The sequence below is a fragment of the Chanodichthys erythropterus genome, chromosome 17 (assembly GCF_024489055.1).
Source record: "Chanodichthys erythropterus isolate Z2021 chromosome 17, ASM2448905v1, whole genome shotgun sequence".
NCBI classification, from domain to species: domain Eukaryota; kingdom Metazoa; phylum Chordata; class Actinopteri; order Cypriniformes; family Xenocyprididae; genus Chanodichthys; species Chanodichthys erythropterus.
Window position 1 is genome coordinate 17251895 of NC_090237.1, and position 15189 is coordinate 17267083.

At 40.7% G+C, this 15189-nt stretch overlaps 1 protein-coding gene across 5 annotated transcripts in view; it reads left to right on the top strand.

Moving 5' to 3' along the window:
* The first annotated feature begins 492 nt into the window (after positions 1-492).
* The window catches only part of myo18ab (myosin XVIIIA b), a 116471-nt gene continuing 101774 nt past the window's right edge, over positions 493-15189 (top strand). For all 5 annotated transcript variants that reach the window (XM_067364936.1, XM_067364935.1, XM_067364929.1 and 2 more), the window contains exons 1-2: positions 493-619; positions 2378-3530. In XM_067364936.1, coding sequence (XP_067221037.1) covers positions 2499-3530 — 1032 coding nt within the window. In that variant the 5' untranslated portion in view covers positions 493-619; positions 2378-2498. The remainder of the gene's footprint in view (positions 620-2377; positions 3531-15189) is intronic.

A 15189-nucleotide genomic window follows, 5' to 3' on the forward strand; every position in this document is an offset into this window, starting at 1 on the left:
TTTAACTCTGAGATCTTGTCATATTTTATTACAATTTTTTAAATTATAGTGAATAAACTGTAATAATGAAAAGGTGTCTGGATAAACCTTGGTTTGACTGTATATATTAGTTCAGTTTTAGTTTTGATTTTTTACCAGTTTGTATTTTTAGTGCTACAAAAAACTTATTTCAGTTAATTGCAAGGCAACATTTCTAATTTTCATCTAATTTTGATATTTTATTTCAGCTTTATTTCAATTAACAAAAATGTTTTTAGTTAACAATAATAACCTTGACCCTTGATCTACCTGAGACCCTTCAGGTCAGTTTTATATATCTCTAGACCTGCTCTGAAATGATTTTACTGACGGTCGACCACCAAAAGCAAACAGAGACAATAGATTATTCTTCCATTGAACGGGTCTGTCATCGATTTCTGCAGCTGCAGTTCTTAACGCAGCCTGCAGATGTCGCCGTTTCCTCTCACTGAACAATAAGCAGCATGAGGCCAACCTACCGCCTTTATCACTATATATTTACAACAGTGCTCGCCTGCTCACGTTCAGCTGCGCCCATCTAGAGGATAGAACGAACAGAAACAATACCGTTCCCTACCAAAAACCTGGATATCTCACAACGGTGAGTTCAGCGGACATTTATTCATGTATATATTCATGTTTTAACTTCGTAAACAAGGTAACATCCAGTTATTTTCAGGAGGTAAAATCCCATGTCAGGGATGTGAGCATGGGATCAACAGCAGCTGGATATAGAGGCGAAGAAAGGACCCTTATCAGCCACTTACTCATGCTAACTGACCTGCTAACTGTAGTCGGAGGGTTATTACATTCACTGTTTATTAGCTACCCTGCCTTTTTATAGGTTTTATATGTAATATGTATACTCTGGCGGTCTGTGCTTAATAGTTTCAGCCCGTGTCCAGCTAATTTAAAGGCTTAGAGGCTGATCTTGAACGTTAGCGTTTGGCTTTCCCGCAGCTGATGATTGACGTGTCTCTCGCCGCTTCGGTTGACTGACCGGGCAATTTATATAAGGTTTAGTGTCCTAACGTGTTTCCCTTTTATATGACTCTCGCCTGGATTTTATCTTCCTGGCCTTTAATGCGTCAGTGATACATTTAGCAAACCGCAGGTTTATAGGCTACGTTGTAAGAGAACGCTTAATTATATTGTAGCATTAGGTGTGAAGGACGACACTGAGTCGCCCTCACTTTCCTTTCATGTCAGTGGTCAAGTGCATATAATTAATCATTGAACTGTTAATGAAAAGCTAGCATATTAATGTTAGTCAGTCAAGACATTCTCAGACACTGGAAACTATTCTCAGATTATGAACTTCTGTCAGGTTATGCATGTAAACATACATGAGGCCATAAAAGCTGCATGTATATTGATCATAAATAAATGAGAAAAATGTATATGTATATGAAGTTTATATCACGCACCGCAGGACACTGGTGTCACTGCTTCATGTGTTATATCAAATACTTATTAAAAGGGTTGGATTTTGGAGTACATTTTTGTAAGAGTCTTTAACTTTTATATGCTTGTTCAAACATGCTAAGCATATTCAGAAACATCCATGAGGGTAAAAATTCAAGGTAATATTCTGTGCTTTAAAGAGGCAAAATGAAAACGAGAATACTTGTTTAACTAATGCATTGAGAAGTCTGACATCTTTAGTGTTTTCAGGCTCAAGCAATGCGTCTTTATCTTGGTTTTGATTACCATGTCCACATATGTTTATGATAATGCATTTTTATTAATAATTATCATAATAAATGTGTTTATTGTTTATACTAACTAGGGTTTACTAGTATTTCTTGCATTTATGTGTTATTGTTGAACTCAAATTATAAATAGTAGAAATAGTATACTAGGTATTATAATTTAGTATTGCATCAAGTCTGCATCAAGCCTTTTATGGGGAAGAATTGCCTTCCTGTATTATAGGGAAGAATTTGGCCCCTTGTTAATGGAACTTGTTTGGATGATGAAGTCTCCTGCTGGTGGGAAAATAGGAATGTTAGAGGCCCATGGCTTTCATAGCACTTCCCCAATGCCTTAAACCCTGTTTGTTTCACATTCTTATAGTGGAATAATGATTCCTTACTCTAAAATCAGTCAAATTTGCTGTTCCGGTGAATATTATCATGCCATATTATGGTACAGATGTTTCTTTCTTAGGTAAAGGCCAGTCAGTGATTTCAAGTACATAAGACAGCTTTACCTTTTCACAAAGTGATTGCATGTTGTAATACAGGATGTTCAGTTGGAAATTATGACATGACTGGAATCTAAAATATTTTCATTGTGCAAAGAAACATGAAAAATGATGCAATTGTTAATGCTATGACATTTCTTTCTCTCTCTCCAGGGAGCCATAATTAATCCATTCTGGATGTACAGAAGCCACTCCGTCTCTGTATGGAAAAATCTCTAACTTTTGAAAACATTGGTGCTTCTGTAGTGGAACGTAGACTACTTTTGGGGACAATATGTTCAACTTGATCAAAAAAGACAAGGAGAAGGATGGAGTTAGGAAGGAGAAAAAGGACAAGAGAGATAGGAGGGAACGGATGTCTGCAGCTGAGCTCCGAAGCCTTGATGAGATGAGCATGAGGCGGGGATTCTTCAACCTCAACAGGAGCTCCAAGCGGGACTCCAAGAACAAGTTGGAGATCTCTAACCCGATCCCTATTAAAGTTGCCAGCAGTACTGAGCTCAACCTCACTGACATTGAGTCGGATGGCCTCAGTAACCGCAGCAGCATGGTCCTGGATGCAGATCAGCTCAGCGCGGCCAGCTCCAGTGATGATCTGAAGGGAGATTATGGTCAAGATGGCCATCGGAGCTCTGTCAAGGAGCGGGCAGCTAGGTTTGGCTCCCTCGCGATGCAAAACTCACAAATGGGTTCCATCATGAAGCGCTTCTCGTTTTCTCAGAGGAATAAAGATGAAAGTCCGTCCGAAGGTTCCACACCTTCTGGGCAGAACTCTGCTGCCCCATCACCACAGGTAGAGACCAAGATGTTTGACCCCCAACGAAAGCCAAGTCTTCAACATCAGCAGCAGCAGCAGCAGCCTCCTACTGGGAAAAAGGTGCAGATTCCTGAGATTGTGGATAAGACGTTTCCTGCAGACCTCCGCTTGCCTGCTGTCGTGCCACCGCAGACGCCCGAAGTTCGGGAGCTGGTTCTCCAGAGGCGGAACACTGGAGATTTTGGGTTCTCCTTGCGGCGCACCACCATGTTGGACCGTGGCACGGATGGGACGGTATATCGCAGAGTAGTCCACTTTGCAGAGCCAGGTGCCGGCACCAAGGACCTGGCTCTTGGTTTGGTTCCCGGAGACAGGCTGGTCGAGATCAATGGGCGAAATGTGGAGAACAAGAGCAGGGATGAGATCGTGGAGATGATTCGGCAGTCAGGCGACACTGTTCGCCTTAAAGTTCAGCCCATTCTGGAGTTAAGCGAGCTGAGCCGATGCTGGCTGAGGAACACCGAAGGGCTGCGGCGGGAAGCATTTGACGTAAGTCCATATTTTGTTTCTCTTTTTCTCTCTCGTTCATGATCACAGGCTTTCCAGGCAACACCCCACAAGCCTGCCCAGCTCTTACACATGTAGAGCCAATTGGCTTTTCTCAAGAGTACAAGCACATCATTTAAGATGAACATGTTCTTGTGCAACAGGAAGCGGATTCCTTACCAGGATGAACATCTGTCACAATGTGTCTAACAGAATGTTTTCTTCCTCCAGCTTTCCACAAGTGATGACTTTAATGACAGGCTTTGAAATTGTTTTGTTTGTGTTTTTCTTCACAGTTTGTTGTGCAATAGTTGGACACAGTGCGAGAGTAAATTCAGAATTTTCCTCATGGAAATTCACATGCTACATTTCGCTGTTTAGTTTTGGTGTGCAACTATAAATTGCACTTGCTGTTGATGGTAAAAGCGAAAGAGGCTTGTCAGACACACTTTCTTGTATAAGATGAGTGTGATGAATGGGTGGAAAAGTTCTTTCTTTTTTTTTTTCCCCCCTTGACAGAAGGAAACCATTGAAATTTATCTGTTGTGTCCTTGTTGGATAACAGATAAGAATGGCACTTTTGCGTAAATGTTTTATTTTCTTCAGGATGGGCGGAGGTTGTGCCTTTTATTAACTAGCGTGTGTGCCACTACTGGTCTGGATCCAGTCTGGTGCTGTCGTGCCAAGTTACACAAGTTGATGCTGAGACGACTCACAAAGCTTCTTCTTATATTATGTAAGACTCCTTGATAACTACACTCATTGGATTCCTAGAATTTAGCAATGTTGTTTACTTGCTTGGAAAACAGTACATTCAGTTAACATACTCTTTTGCGTTGTAACATGCAGTTAGGAGCTTTTGGTAATTTGTAAAAAGGTATTCTGAAGCTGAATGCTGAGCCATCTGTGAAACTTCAGAGAGGTGTGACACAGTGAGTTTTGAAACAGTGAATCAGAGTGCGTTTGAATCATTAAATTGTGTTTGTGTAGGAAAAAAGGTGTTGGTTGTTTAATTATTCCCTTCAGTTTGCTGTTTGCTGACAATTACGAATTTAAATGGTCCCTTTGCAACTACTATATTTGTCATTAGCCTAAAACAAGGTTTCCTAACTGGGGGTTTATGATCATCAAGGGGTTCCTTAGAAAACTGCTGTGGCTTTGCGAGATACCAAAAATAATTATTAAATCATTACATTAATTAAATGTGAAATTGTTTTACATTTATTAATTATTTATTTACAATTTGAAGGTGATATTATTAACAATTTTCCTCACATAAAGGCAGGAACACACCAAGCCGACGGTCGGCCGTCGGGCAGTTTTTCTTTGTCGGCCGACTAAGTTTTCTCAGTATGTTCCGCACCGTCGGCTGAAGTTGGTCCTCTTTGGCGCTTTTTCGGCCGATTCGAAATGTTGAATCGGCGTCAAAGCTCGTCGGTCTGTCTTAATTTTTTAATGTAAACTAAATGGTGTGCCAAGTAATTGCGTCAGTTCCTTCATAACTTCTTTTACAGCTGACTACTTATGTCAGTACGTTCTAACACGTTCTCAAACTTTGATTCTTTCAGCTAAGAAATAGCAATCATTAAGAGAGTCTGTAAGTTTTGCCTCTTTGTCGCCATCTCTGTTTGAAACCTGCAATTGCATTTATTTGTGGAATTATCATCTTTACATGGGTTGTGCATCGGCACGGCTCCTCAGCGTGGATGAATCTAATGTTTGCTGCCAGTCACCGCACCAGTGGATACAGATTCTACGTCTTGGAAGTGTGACCAAAATAAGAATTTTCACCCAAAAAAAGGCCATCTCTACAAGTAACAAATCTGCCACTTTTGTTCTGACCAACTGAGGAAAAAAAAACATTACAATAAATCGTGCTACCAATGGTGATTACATCTAACAATCGCACTTAGCTATCAAATCAAACCGTGCAAATTATTATTGTTATACTTTTGTTCTTAAATTGTTAATGCTAACAACATAAGCATTGCGTGACTGTGTATTTAGTTTGTATTAGTGTTACCTGTAATTTCAATTTCTGTACAGTCTAATCTCAAATTTATTTGTCATACCATATAATCTGCCATCAAAATAAGTTATTCCAGCTACTGTGAGAAAAGACAATAAATGATCCGCCACCTGCAGCATCCTCACTAGCCTAATAGCTGGGACTCCTTCCTTATGTAAACAGACATGACGTACTGACGCAAAGACGCACACCGGCATGCTCGAATTTCCCGTGGAAACCTACCAGTACCACTGAGATTAGAACACAATATTACAAGCTTACCGTTACTCAAATTTAATTTGGACCTTTTTAACCCAAAAAAGTTACAGACTGCAGCCTTAAATCAAAACGCATCTAATTGGAACAATTCTGTTGTATTTACAGAAAAAGCTGTATGGTTTGGCTGAGGAAAAAGTTATGAATCCCAGGCCTAGACTTTTGTAACGTATTAGCCACAGATACATTTGGGCTAAGGAATAAAGAGTATTAAAAGGAGTCCTAAGTCTTTTTGTACTTGTAGAAATAGACCCTTGTCTCTTTGTAGTCAGTCTTGGCCTAGAGCAGGCGAAGAGCAGCTGTACTCCTGCAAGCCGAATTTACCTACAGGTGCCTGACAGCACAAAGACAGAACTCTTTCTCATCATCTTTATCATTACTACATATACATGATGGTAAATTATCTGTATAGCCTAGAGTAAGGAAAGCTGCCTCTCAGCTTCAGCATTTTTGTCTACAATAAATCTTAACTGAAGCACTAACATCAGGCTAATGGTACTGTACTTCTGTAATGGGCTTAGAAAAATAAAGTGATCATCAGCTCTGTCTGTTTATGCAACCACATGTTTGTGAAGGACTCCCTAATGGTTTTTCCTATGGAATAGTTTTAACTTTGTGGCAGCATCATAAATTAAGCACTTTCAGGAAATCTAAGATTTGTTTAGCTTAAAGGTCTGAGTGATTTTTGCCCATTTGGTGACAGACCATCTTGTAACAGTTAGAACAGTTTATCATGTGCTTCTGCAAATTGGTCATTGGCGAGCACCTTCGTCTCATACCAGAGTGGGCCTGCTGTGCTATTTTGGGTTTTACCAACAAACATGAGGGGCTTGCTTTGCTGCATAGTTCTTAGTCAGCCTCCCATTGTACTCAATGTGGTTCATTACATGGCCTCAGGTCAGTGGGAGAACTCTATGCAGCCTGTGTCATCCTGACTCTCGCCCCTCTGTCTATCGCTCTCTCTCGGACGGCGATCATAATCTGTTCTGTCTTTTGGCAAGCTGTGCTACAGGCATTGTCTGGAACATCTAATATGTCCTCTGAGAGTATTCATTTTGGGCTTCTTTTGTTGTGGAGCTTTTTTTAAATTAAAGATGGGCAGTAAGTGGTCTAGTATGTGGAAGTAACAGCAGTGATTGTTTTTTAAAACACAGGATTTAAATTAGTGATAGACTGATATATCAGATAAACAGATTATTCAGGCTATATTTGGCCATCTTGAGATTATCGGCTGATAACCACGTTCACTTTGCCAAATAGCAGAAGTTTTCTTCAATTCACTTTATCACTTCCAAATTCTACTGACTCTTTTCATTGTTAATGGATAGCATTTCTGTTTTTAAATTTCTGTTGATTTTTAACATTTTTTATTTATTTTTTTTCATTTTTTTTGCAAACCAACAAGATGTTCATTTATTTTTGTAACACAAATGAAAATATTTTTAATGAAACCTGAGCAATTTCTGTTCCTCAAATGAAAGTGCAGGTAACCATAGTCTCAATCTGAGACGTCACGCCCACAGACCGCAGGCTGAACGTCTGATGCATATGGCACACTTAACTAGAAACACTTCAGGATTTTCGAAGTCATCATCTGGTTGGTTGAATTCTACAGGATGTCCGGGAGAGGTGTGTGTCGCGTTCTTTAATAGTCCGCCTGGAAACAAATGCTGTGATGCCACACCCCCTCGTGGAAGAAGTACGCCGCTATGTTTACAATTGTGAGAATGAGCACTTGCCACAATCAACTAAACGCTGGATTTTCAAAAGTATGTGAAGTTCGCGACTCCATTGTTGCAGTAAACTTGCACAACGTTCTTGAATGAATAATTCTGTTATTGTAGGGACATCGACTTTACATTTTCACACCTCTAAAAACATGACGCGGAACAAAAAGAACTGTGATTTTATTGCGTTACAATGTCAGTCAGATGTCCTCTTGGGCAGTCCTTGGCTAATAAAAGCTGCGATAGAGTCCAGACCTTCTGCTGTCAGTCTGAAGATCTGGCTATGCGAGACTAAGGTAACCAAAACATTTGGCTTTTTTAAAACATTCATAAAGAGATTGTAAATGTAATCCATACAAATTGAGCGGTTTAATCCAGTATTATGTATATAAAACTATATTGGCCACCTTAGTATTCCATTTCACTGCTAGCCATTGACAAATCCATATCTGTTATCCACTAATTTGCATTTGACTTTTTTTCAAATGCAAAACAATACTCAACATGCTCGAAATCAGTAACCACTGTATGCAAAATGCCATAAAGGTGCTTAATTTTTAATTTTGTGATTTGATTAAGTTGTGATTTCTTTTGCTGCCTTGCAATTTGATTTTTCAGATAGCACTTTGCCTTAATGTTTAGGGAATGATTGGGGAACACAGCTAGATGGAGCACAAGCAAATGGAACAAGGGTGTCTTATAACATGTTTCCTAAAGTTTATCTATTTTTGAATGCATCCCTATCATAAAAGTAAGTGTGGAACAGAATATATGACAAACAGGAAGTGAAGAGCTGGACATTTGTTCTGGTGTGTGAAAGTGGTCTCGGGTAGTCGTGTTTTGTAGCACGTGTCTGTGGAGGATCTGTGTTTGCATGTGTGATGTCTGAAGTGCTGTACTGATTTGTGGGCCTCACTGAGCAGCGGGAGCCATTCTCGGTTCCATTGTCTCAGAAAACAAATAGCAACAGCTTTATCATCAATCCAAATAAAGAAGAGCCGTAAAACGATCATGTCCCAGTGCAAACAAAAGCCAAGCAGAGGGAGTTCATCACGGTCTCCTCTAGCAGGCAAATGTCATGAAGTCAAGCACAGCTGGGCCCTGCTGCTTCATTGAAAGTCGTCTTGATTGACCTTTTACTTTCTATATCTTATGGCTCAGTTTTGCTGTTTTTGAGTCTTAGATTTAGCTGTTTTTCAGGACAAAGTTTGGTGACCAAGGAACTGCTTTGATAGTGAGAACTAGATTTTTACCGGTTGCTAGGTGGCTGTTGACCCAAGTCAGAAGTCCATCCACAAGTCTCAATGATATTTATGAAGATGACTTTGTCTCCTTCGGTTTAAGTATACAGTATTTTTTTCCATTTTATAATGGACTTTTCTTTGTTCTTGTTCAGTAATTTGATTACTAATTATACGCATGCTGTTTTGATTGTTGGAAATATTTTTGATGCCCTTTTGTAATTGAGTTTGGCAGAATAGGAACTTCGCAAAGAGGAACTTCCCCTTCATTGCAGGAATGTCTTTGGAGTGGCTGAAGAATGGTGTTGTTCCCGCTTTTCCCTATTCCTTAGAAGAGAACACAGCAAACATACAGGAAGTCCTCTATTCTTCTAGGCATTGACCAGAGTAGTCAGGATGTCCTGAGATGGCCGTGAGGAAGCCAGAATAGAGACAGTACCACAGACCCTGCTGAAACAAACGGGTAAAACCATCTATTTTCAGCACGTCTTAGATTGTCTCGGCCAAGACAGGCCTCGAACCACATTTTTCTGGTTGTTGAGTGCTGGACATCGAAATCCAACTAGAGAGTCTTAGTCAGCTCTCTAGTTGAGTAGTTGGTGTACTTCCTAAGGAGTTAGACACTTTTTAGGGATGTCCCACTGTAAAGAACAAAACCAGGGAGTGAAATGAGGCAATATCTTTTGTTTTTTGATATTAGGTTAGTATCATTTGATAGATTTTGAAATCAGTACAGTTAAACACAAGTGACAGCATTTGTGGTATAATCTTGATTAACAACAACAACAACAAATTTTTCACTTCCCTCCTATAAAAAAAAAATAAAAAAATAAAAAAATTGTGGTACAGTGAGGAACCTGCAATGGAAGTGAATGGGGCAAATCAGTAAATGTTAAAGGTGCCCTAGATTCAAAAATTTAATTTACCTCGGCATAGTTGAATAACAAGTTCAGTACATGGAAAAGACATAAAGTGAGTCTCAAACTCAAATTTTTCTCAAACTGTTTCCTCCTCCTTATGTAAATTTGTTTAAAAGACCTCAGAAGAACAGGCGAATCTCAACATAACACAGACTGTAACAGTCGGGATCATTAATATGTACGCCCTCAATATTTGCATATGGCAGCCCATGTTCAAAGCATTACACAAGGGCAGGATGTCTGGATGTGCACACCTGAATCATCAGACTAGGTAAGCGAGCAAGAACAATAGCGAAAAATGGCAGATGGAGCAATAATAACTGACACGATCCATGATATCATGATATTTTTTGTGATATTTGTGAATTGCCTTTCTAAATGTTTCGTTAGCATGTTGCTAATGTCCTGTTAAATGTGGTTAAAGTTACCATCGTTTCTTACTGTATTCACGGAGACAAGACTGTCGTTATTTTCATTTTTAAACACTTGCAGTCTGTATAATTCATAAACACAAATTCATTCTTTATAAATCTCTCCAACAGTGTAGCATTAGCCACAGAGCATAGCCTCAAACTCATTCAGAATCAAATGTAAACATCCAAATAAATACCATACTTACTCGATTAGACATGCTGCATGACGAACACTTTGCAAAGATCCATTTTGATGGTTATATTAGCTGTGTGAACTTTTTTTATGTTGTTTAAGGCAAGCGCGAGCTCTTGGGGCGTGGAGCACGAGAATTAAAGGGGCCGCACACCAAGAATCGCCGCATTTATAATGATGCCCCAAAATAAAAAACTATGGGGTATTTTGAGTTGAAACTTCACAGACACATTCAGGGGACACCTTAGACTTATATTACATCTTTTAAAAACATTTTCTTCGGCACCTTTAAATGATTCACTGTTTCAATAATATAGCCATTAGTTGTAAATGATATTCGTATTTAACCAGTGTTATTTTATTATTTTATATGCTGTATTAAGTGTTTTGACTTGGCTTTTTAATTTTTTTGTATTTATTCATATTTTAAGTTGGCTGTTATTTATATAATTTAAGTTATTTTAATTTTACTTTACATTTTATTAATTATGTACTTTTGTTATTTAATCATTATTTTTTATTTCAATTTACTTTTATTTTTATATTAGTTTTAGTAATATGAGTAACGTTAGTACTTTAATTTTTCATTTAACATTTGTTTTATTTTATTACATGTATAATACAACGTTTTAACATAACCATACAATTGTATGCTTCACATTTCTGCCTCTAAATCCTCTTAAAAATCATCCATGCATTTACTTCTATTGTAAGTACCTCGCAGTAACCTTGACACGAGATGAGTCAAAATATATTTTTTGTGGTGGTAAAATTTTCAGAAAAATGGCTTTGAGGTAAATAGGTCTGCCATTAGTACAGGTATTTCAGCATCTTCAGCACTAAAGGCTCTTGCTGACTCTGCCGCAGTGAAGTGACTGTAGAGGCATCGGCATGGGTGGCAGTTCATAATGCCTGACTCACCTCCAGCAAGGTTGCACTCCACAACCCTGTCTTCAGAAGAGTTACAGCTGTGAACCAGATGCCCCCAGAACCACATATACGCACAGATTGATGCAGACATTCTGACACCCAGCTTCAATGTGCCACCATGCTGTTTTACAGGGAATGTGAAAGCATGACTTTGCAGTTAACAAACCTCAGAGGTCCATCATTACCAGAACGCTGTGGAGGCTGCACCAAGACCACAAATATGCTTTCATTAACATACTAGTCTCGTATACAAGTCTTTCCCCCCCATACACACTTCTAACATTGTTGAAATAAGTTGTAATTTGCTAATCACAGTGCTTCTCATCACAATATATAAACAATCCTAAATGTCAGGTTTGCAGTATGTTTTCGTAATCACCAGCCGCAATGCCTAGCACATTGTGATTGTACTGTAGTTTTCTTCACTCTGTAGACAGGGCCATACTGGCTCCATCTCTGCCGCAGCATTGGCCCACAGCACCCCAGGGACATTCTGCACCACACTCCTGTACTTCCCTTTTTCTCCACTTAGAGTAAAGCTTTAAGTGGAAGAGATGTCAGTGAATGATTGTTTTCTACCAAAAACTGTTCACTAAACTATTTTGGCAGTTTCGGTTGCTGTATTTCAATGCATTAACTGCCCACAATCCAGTTTAACCAGACTCTCACCTGTTTCTGTCTCTATCTGTCTATTGTTATGTCTATCATTCTTTTTGACTATCACTGTATCAGTCTTATCATTCTGTCTATCATTCTGTCTGTCTGTCATTCTGTCCATCTGTTGGCCTATCCGTCCATCCATCCGTCCAATCGGTCTATATGACATGGAAAAACTTAACTTTTCTAGTATTTTAGCGACATCTAGCTGTGAGCAGGGCTGGGACAATGCATTGAATCTCGATTCGCAATACGAAGAATCTGGAGCGATTCTGATATTTTCCGATGTATCGCAATTCTCTCTCGAATCAATTCTGAGCTTAGTTTTTAAACAGCAGATGGCACTGCTATACGTGCTTTAGAAACACTCATACACTTCCTGCTTCCAATTCCTTTAAACACACCACTTAAACCTAAAATAATCATTCATAAAGTTTGAAAAGGTTGAAGCGAATTACAAATCTTGCATCATGAAAGCATTCTGAGCCAAGGTGCAAGTATATTTAACCACTTACATGAGTGCTGTCCTGCAGTCTTCTTCGGCCCTGTCCCAACTGACTTTCGGTCTTGTGGACTTAAATTGCGCATGCTCGCCGAGTCTACAAGTCCGTAGGCTGTCCCATTCAGCATTTTAACGCTCTGAAGTGTGCTCAGCAGTACCTCCTTTGTACCCTTGAAGCGGTCTTCCGCGAAGCCCGCATAGATGCAGGCTCCGCACACTTTAACTACCCAGGAATCCCTGTGAAATGCCAATCAGACAACGGATGGGAGGAGATTTCGCTCAAGAGCAATTGATGACATGGCTGAGAAGAAAATATTTAAGTGTAGGTATCATTATGGTTTTTATGACCTAGGTGTACATTTTACCAGCTGTTACCTACAGTTTATACAAACATTATGGTCATCGACCAGTGGTTGATATCTCAAACATGTGTAAGGAGGACGCGGAGTCCGAAGTAGAATCCATTTGCAGTGGTTTTTATTGAGCAGCAACAGGAACACACAGATGTCGTAAACAGGCAGTGGGTCAAAACCAGCAAATCAGTCCAATCGGCGAACATACACAAGGGATAATCCAAAGGCAGAGTGGCAGGCAGGCAGTAGGTCCAAACACAGAAATCAGTCAAATCAGGCAGCCAAAACAGAAAGGATAATCCAGATGATCAAAGACAAACAGGCAGAATCATACACGTGGTCAGCAATCAGGTAAACAAGGAAAAACGCTCGGTAAGGCAGTGTAACTGGCAATACTTCGCAAAGCATAGATGTAGCTACTCTGGCTAAGTAGTACCAAACAGGAAGTCACCAGTGAAGCAGAGGGAGCGGCATACTGTCAATACTCAGGAGAGGGCTCCCTCTGCTGGCGTGGCGTTACAGAACCCCCTCCTCTAGGAGCGTCTCCTGACGCTCTCCGAGGCCGTCCCCTTGGTCGTGGTGCTGGTCGGTCGGGTCTGGCACGATGAAATTCCTCGATGAGAGAAGGGTCCAGAATGTCCCGGGCGGCTACCCATGATCTCTCCTCAGGTCCGTAGCCCTCCCAGTCCACCAGATACTGGAGCTGACCCCCTCTGCGCCTTGAGTCCAACAACAGGTTTACCCTATAAGCAGGGACACCTTCAATGTCCAATGGTGGTGGTGGCTCTTGAGCATTGTTGTTGGGGCCAGGCTCCGGGTGGAACGGTTTCAGGAGGGAAACATGAAAGGATGGAGAGATGCGGTAATTAGCAGGAAGCTCTAATTGGTAAGTGACTTCATTAATTCTTCGTAGAATTTTAAAAGGGCCAACATACCTTGGGTTGAGCTTCCGGCTTGGTAGCCGCAACCTGAGATCTCTAGTGGAGAGCCAGACCCGTTGTCCTGGTTGATAAGGGGGATGTGGGCGGCGGCGTCGGTTAGCCTGCAGTTCTTGAGTTCTCACTGCTCTCTGCAGATGGACATGAGCACTGTCCCACACTCTCTCACTGCGTTGCATCCAGTCATCCACTGCTGGGACTGATGAGGGTTCTCCGGACCAAGGGAACAGAGGGGGTTGGAAGCCTAGGACACACTTGAAGGGGGTCATACCTGTAGATGAGTGAACCAATGAATTTTGGGCATATTCTGCCCAGGGCAGGAATTCTGACCAACGGTGTTGTTCTCTACTACAGTAAGTTCGGAGGTATCTGCCGATTTCCTTTTAAGAGAGAGGTCAGGGGTGATGCTATCATGCTATAGTTACGAATGAAACGTCTATAGAAGTTTGCAAATCCCAGAAACCGTTGGAGTTCCTTCACTGTTGTGGGTTGAGGCCATTCAGTGACTGCTTTCACCTTGATTGTATCCATCTTCACCCCTTGATGACTTATTTGGTAGCCTAGAAATGAAGTTTGTTTGACATGAAATTCGCACTTCTCTGCCTTTACATAGAGTTGGTTCTCTAGAAGCCGGGAAAGGACTGTTCGGACGTGAGTGATATGTTCTGCCTCTGAGTTGGAATATATCAGAATGTCATCTATGTATGCAACAACATATTGGTTCAACAGGTCTCGGAAGATTTCATTGATGAAAGACTGGAAAACAGCAGGTGAGTTAGCTAGGCCATACGGCATTACCTGATATTCATAGTGCCCCCTAGTGGTGACAAAGGCAGTCTTCCACTCATCACCCTCTTTGATCCTGATCAGATTGTAGGCACTTCGCAGATCTAGCTTGGTGTAGATGGTAGCTTCACGCAGTTGCTCTAAAGCTGAAGGTACAAGTGGAAGGGGATAGCGGAATTTTACAGTAACATTATTTAATCCCCTGTAATCAATACAAGGTCTCAAACCTCCATCCTTTTTCTCAACGAAGAAAAAGCCTGCAGCTGCCGGAGAAGTAGAAGGTCGGATGAAACCAGAGTTTAGGGCCTCTGTGATGTATTCCTCCATGGCTTGGCTCTCATTTCGGGATAGAGGGTAGATCTTATTCTTGGGAGGCATAGCATTAGGGAGGAGGTCGATAGCACAATCCCAAGGACGATGAGGAGGTAGTTGGGTTGAAATATTCTTGCCCCCAGCAGGATATTCAAACACTTCTCGCAATTGTTGAATGAAATAATCCACTGAGGTTCTAATTTGAACATCGCTATCCCATACAGCAGAGGCCCAGTCGATAGCTTTGCCAGTCAATAGCGTCATTAGAAACGCACACCTCTTTTCATCAGACTCAAACTTCTCTCTTTGATGATCAAAGTATACTCTGACTTGGCGAAGAAAGCCTCTACAGCATTCAGCAGAACCGTCAAATTTGTCAGGGAGAGCAAGGCTTACCGTGTTCAGC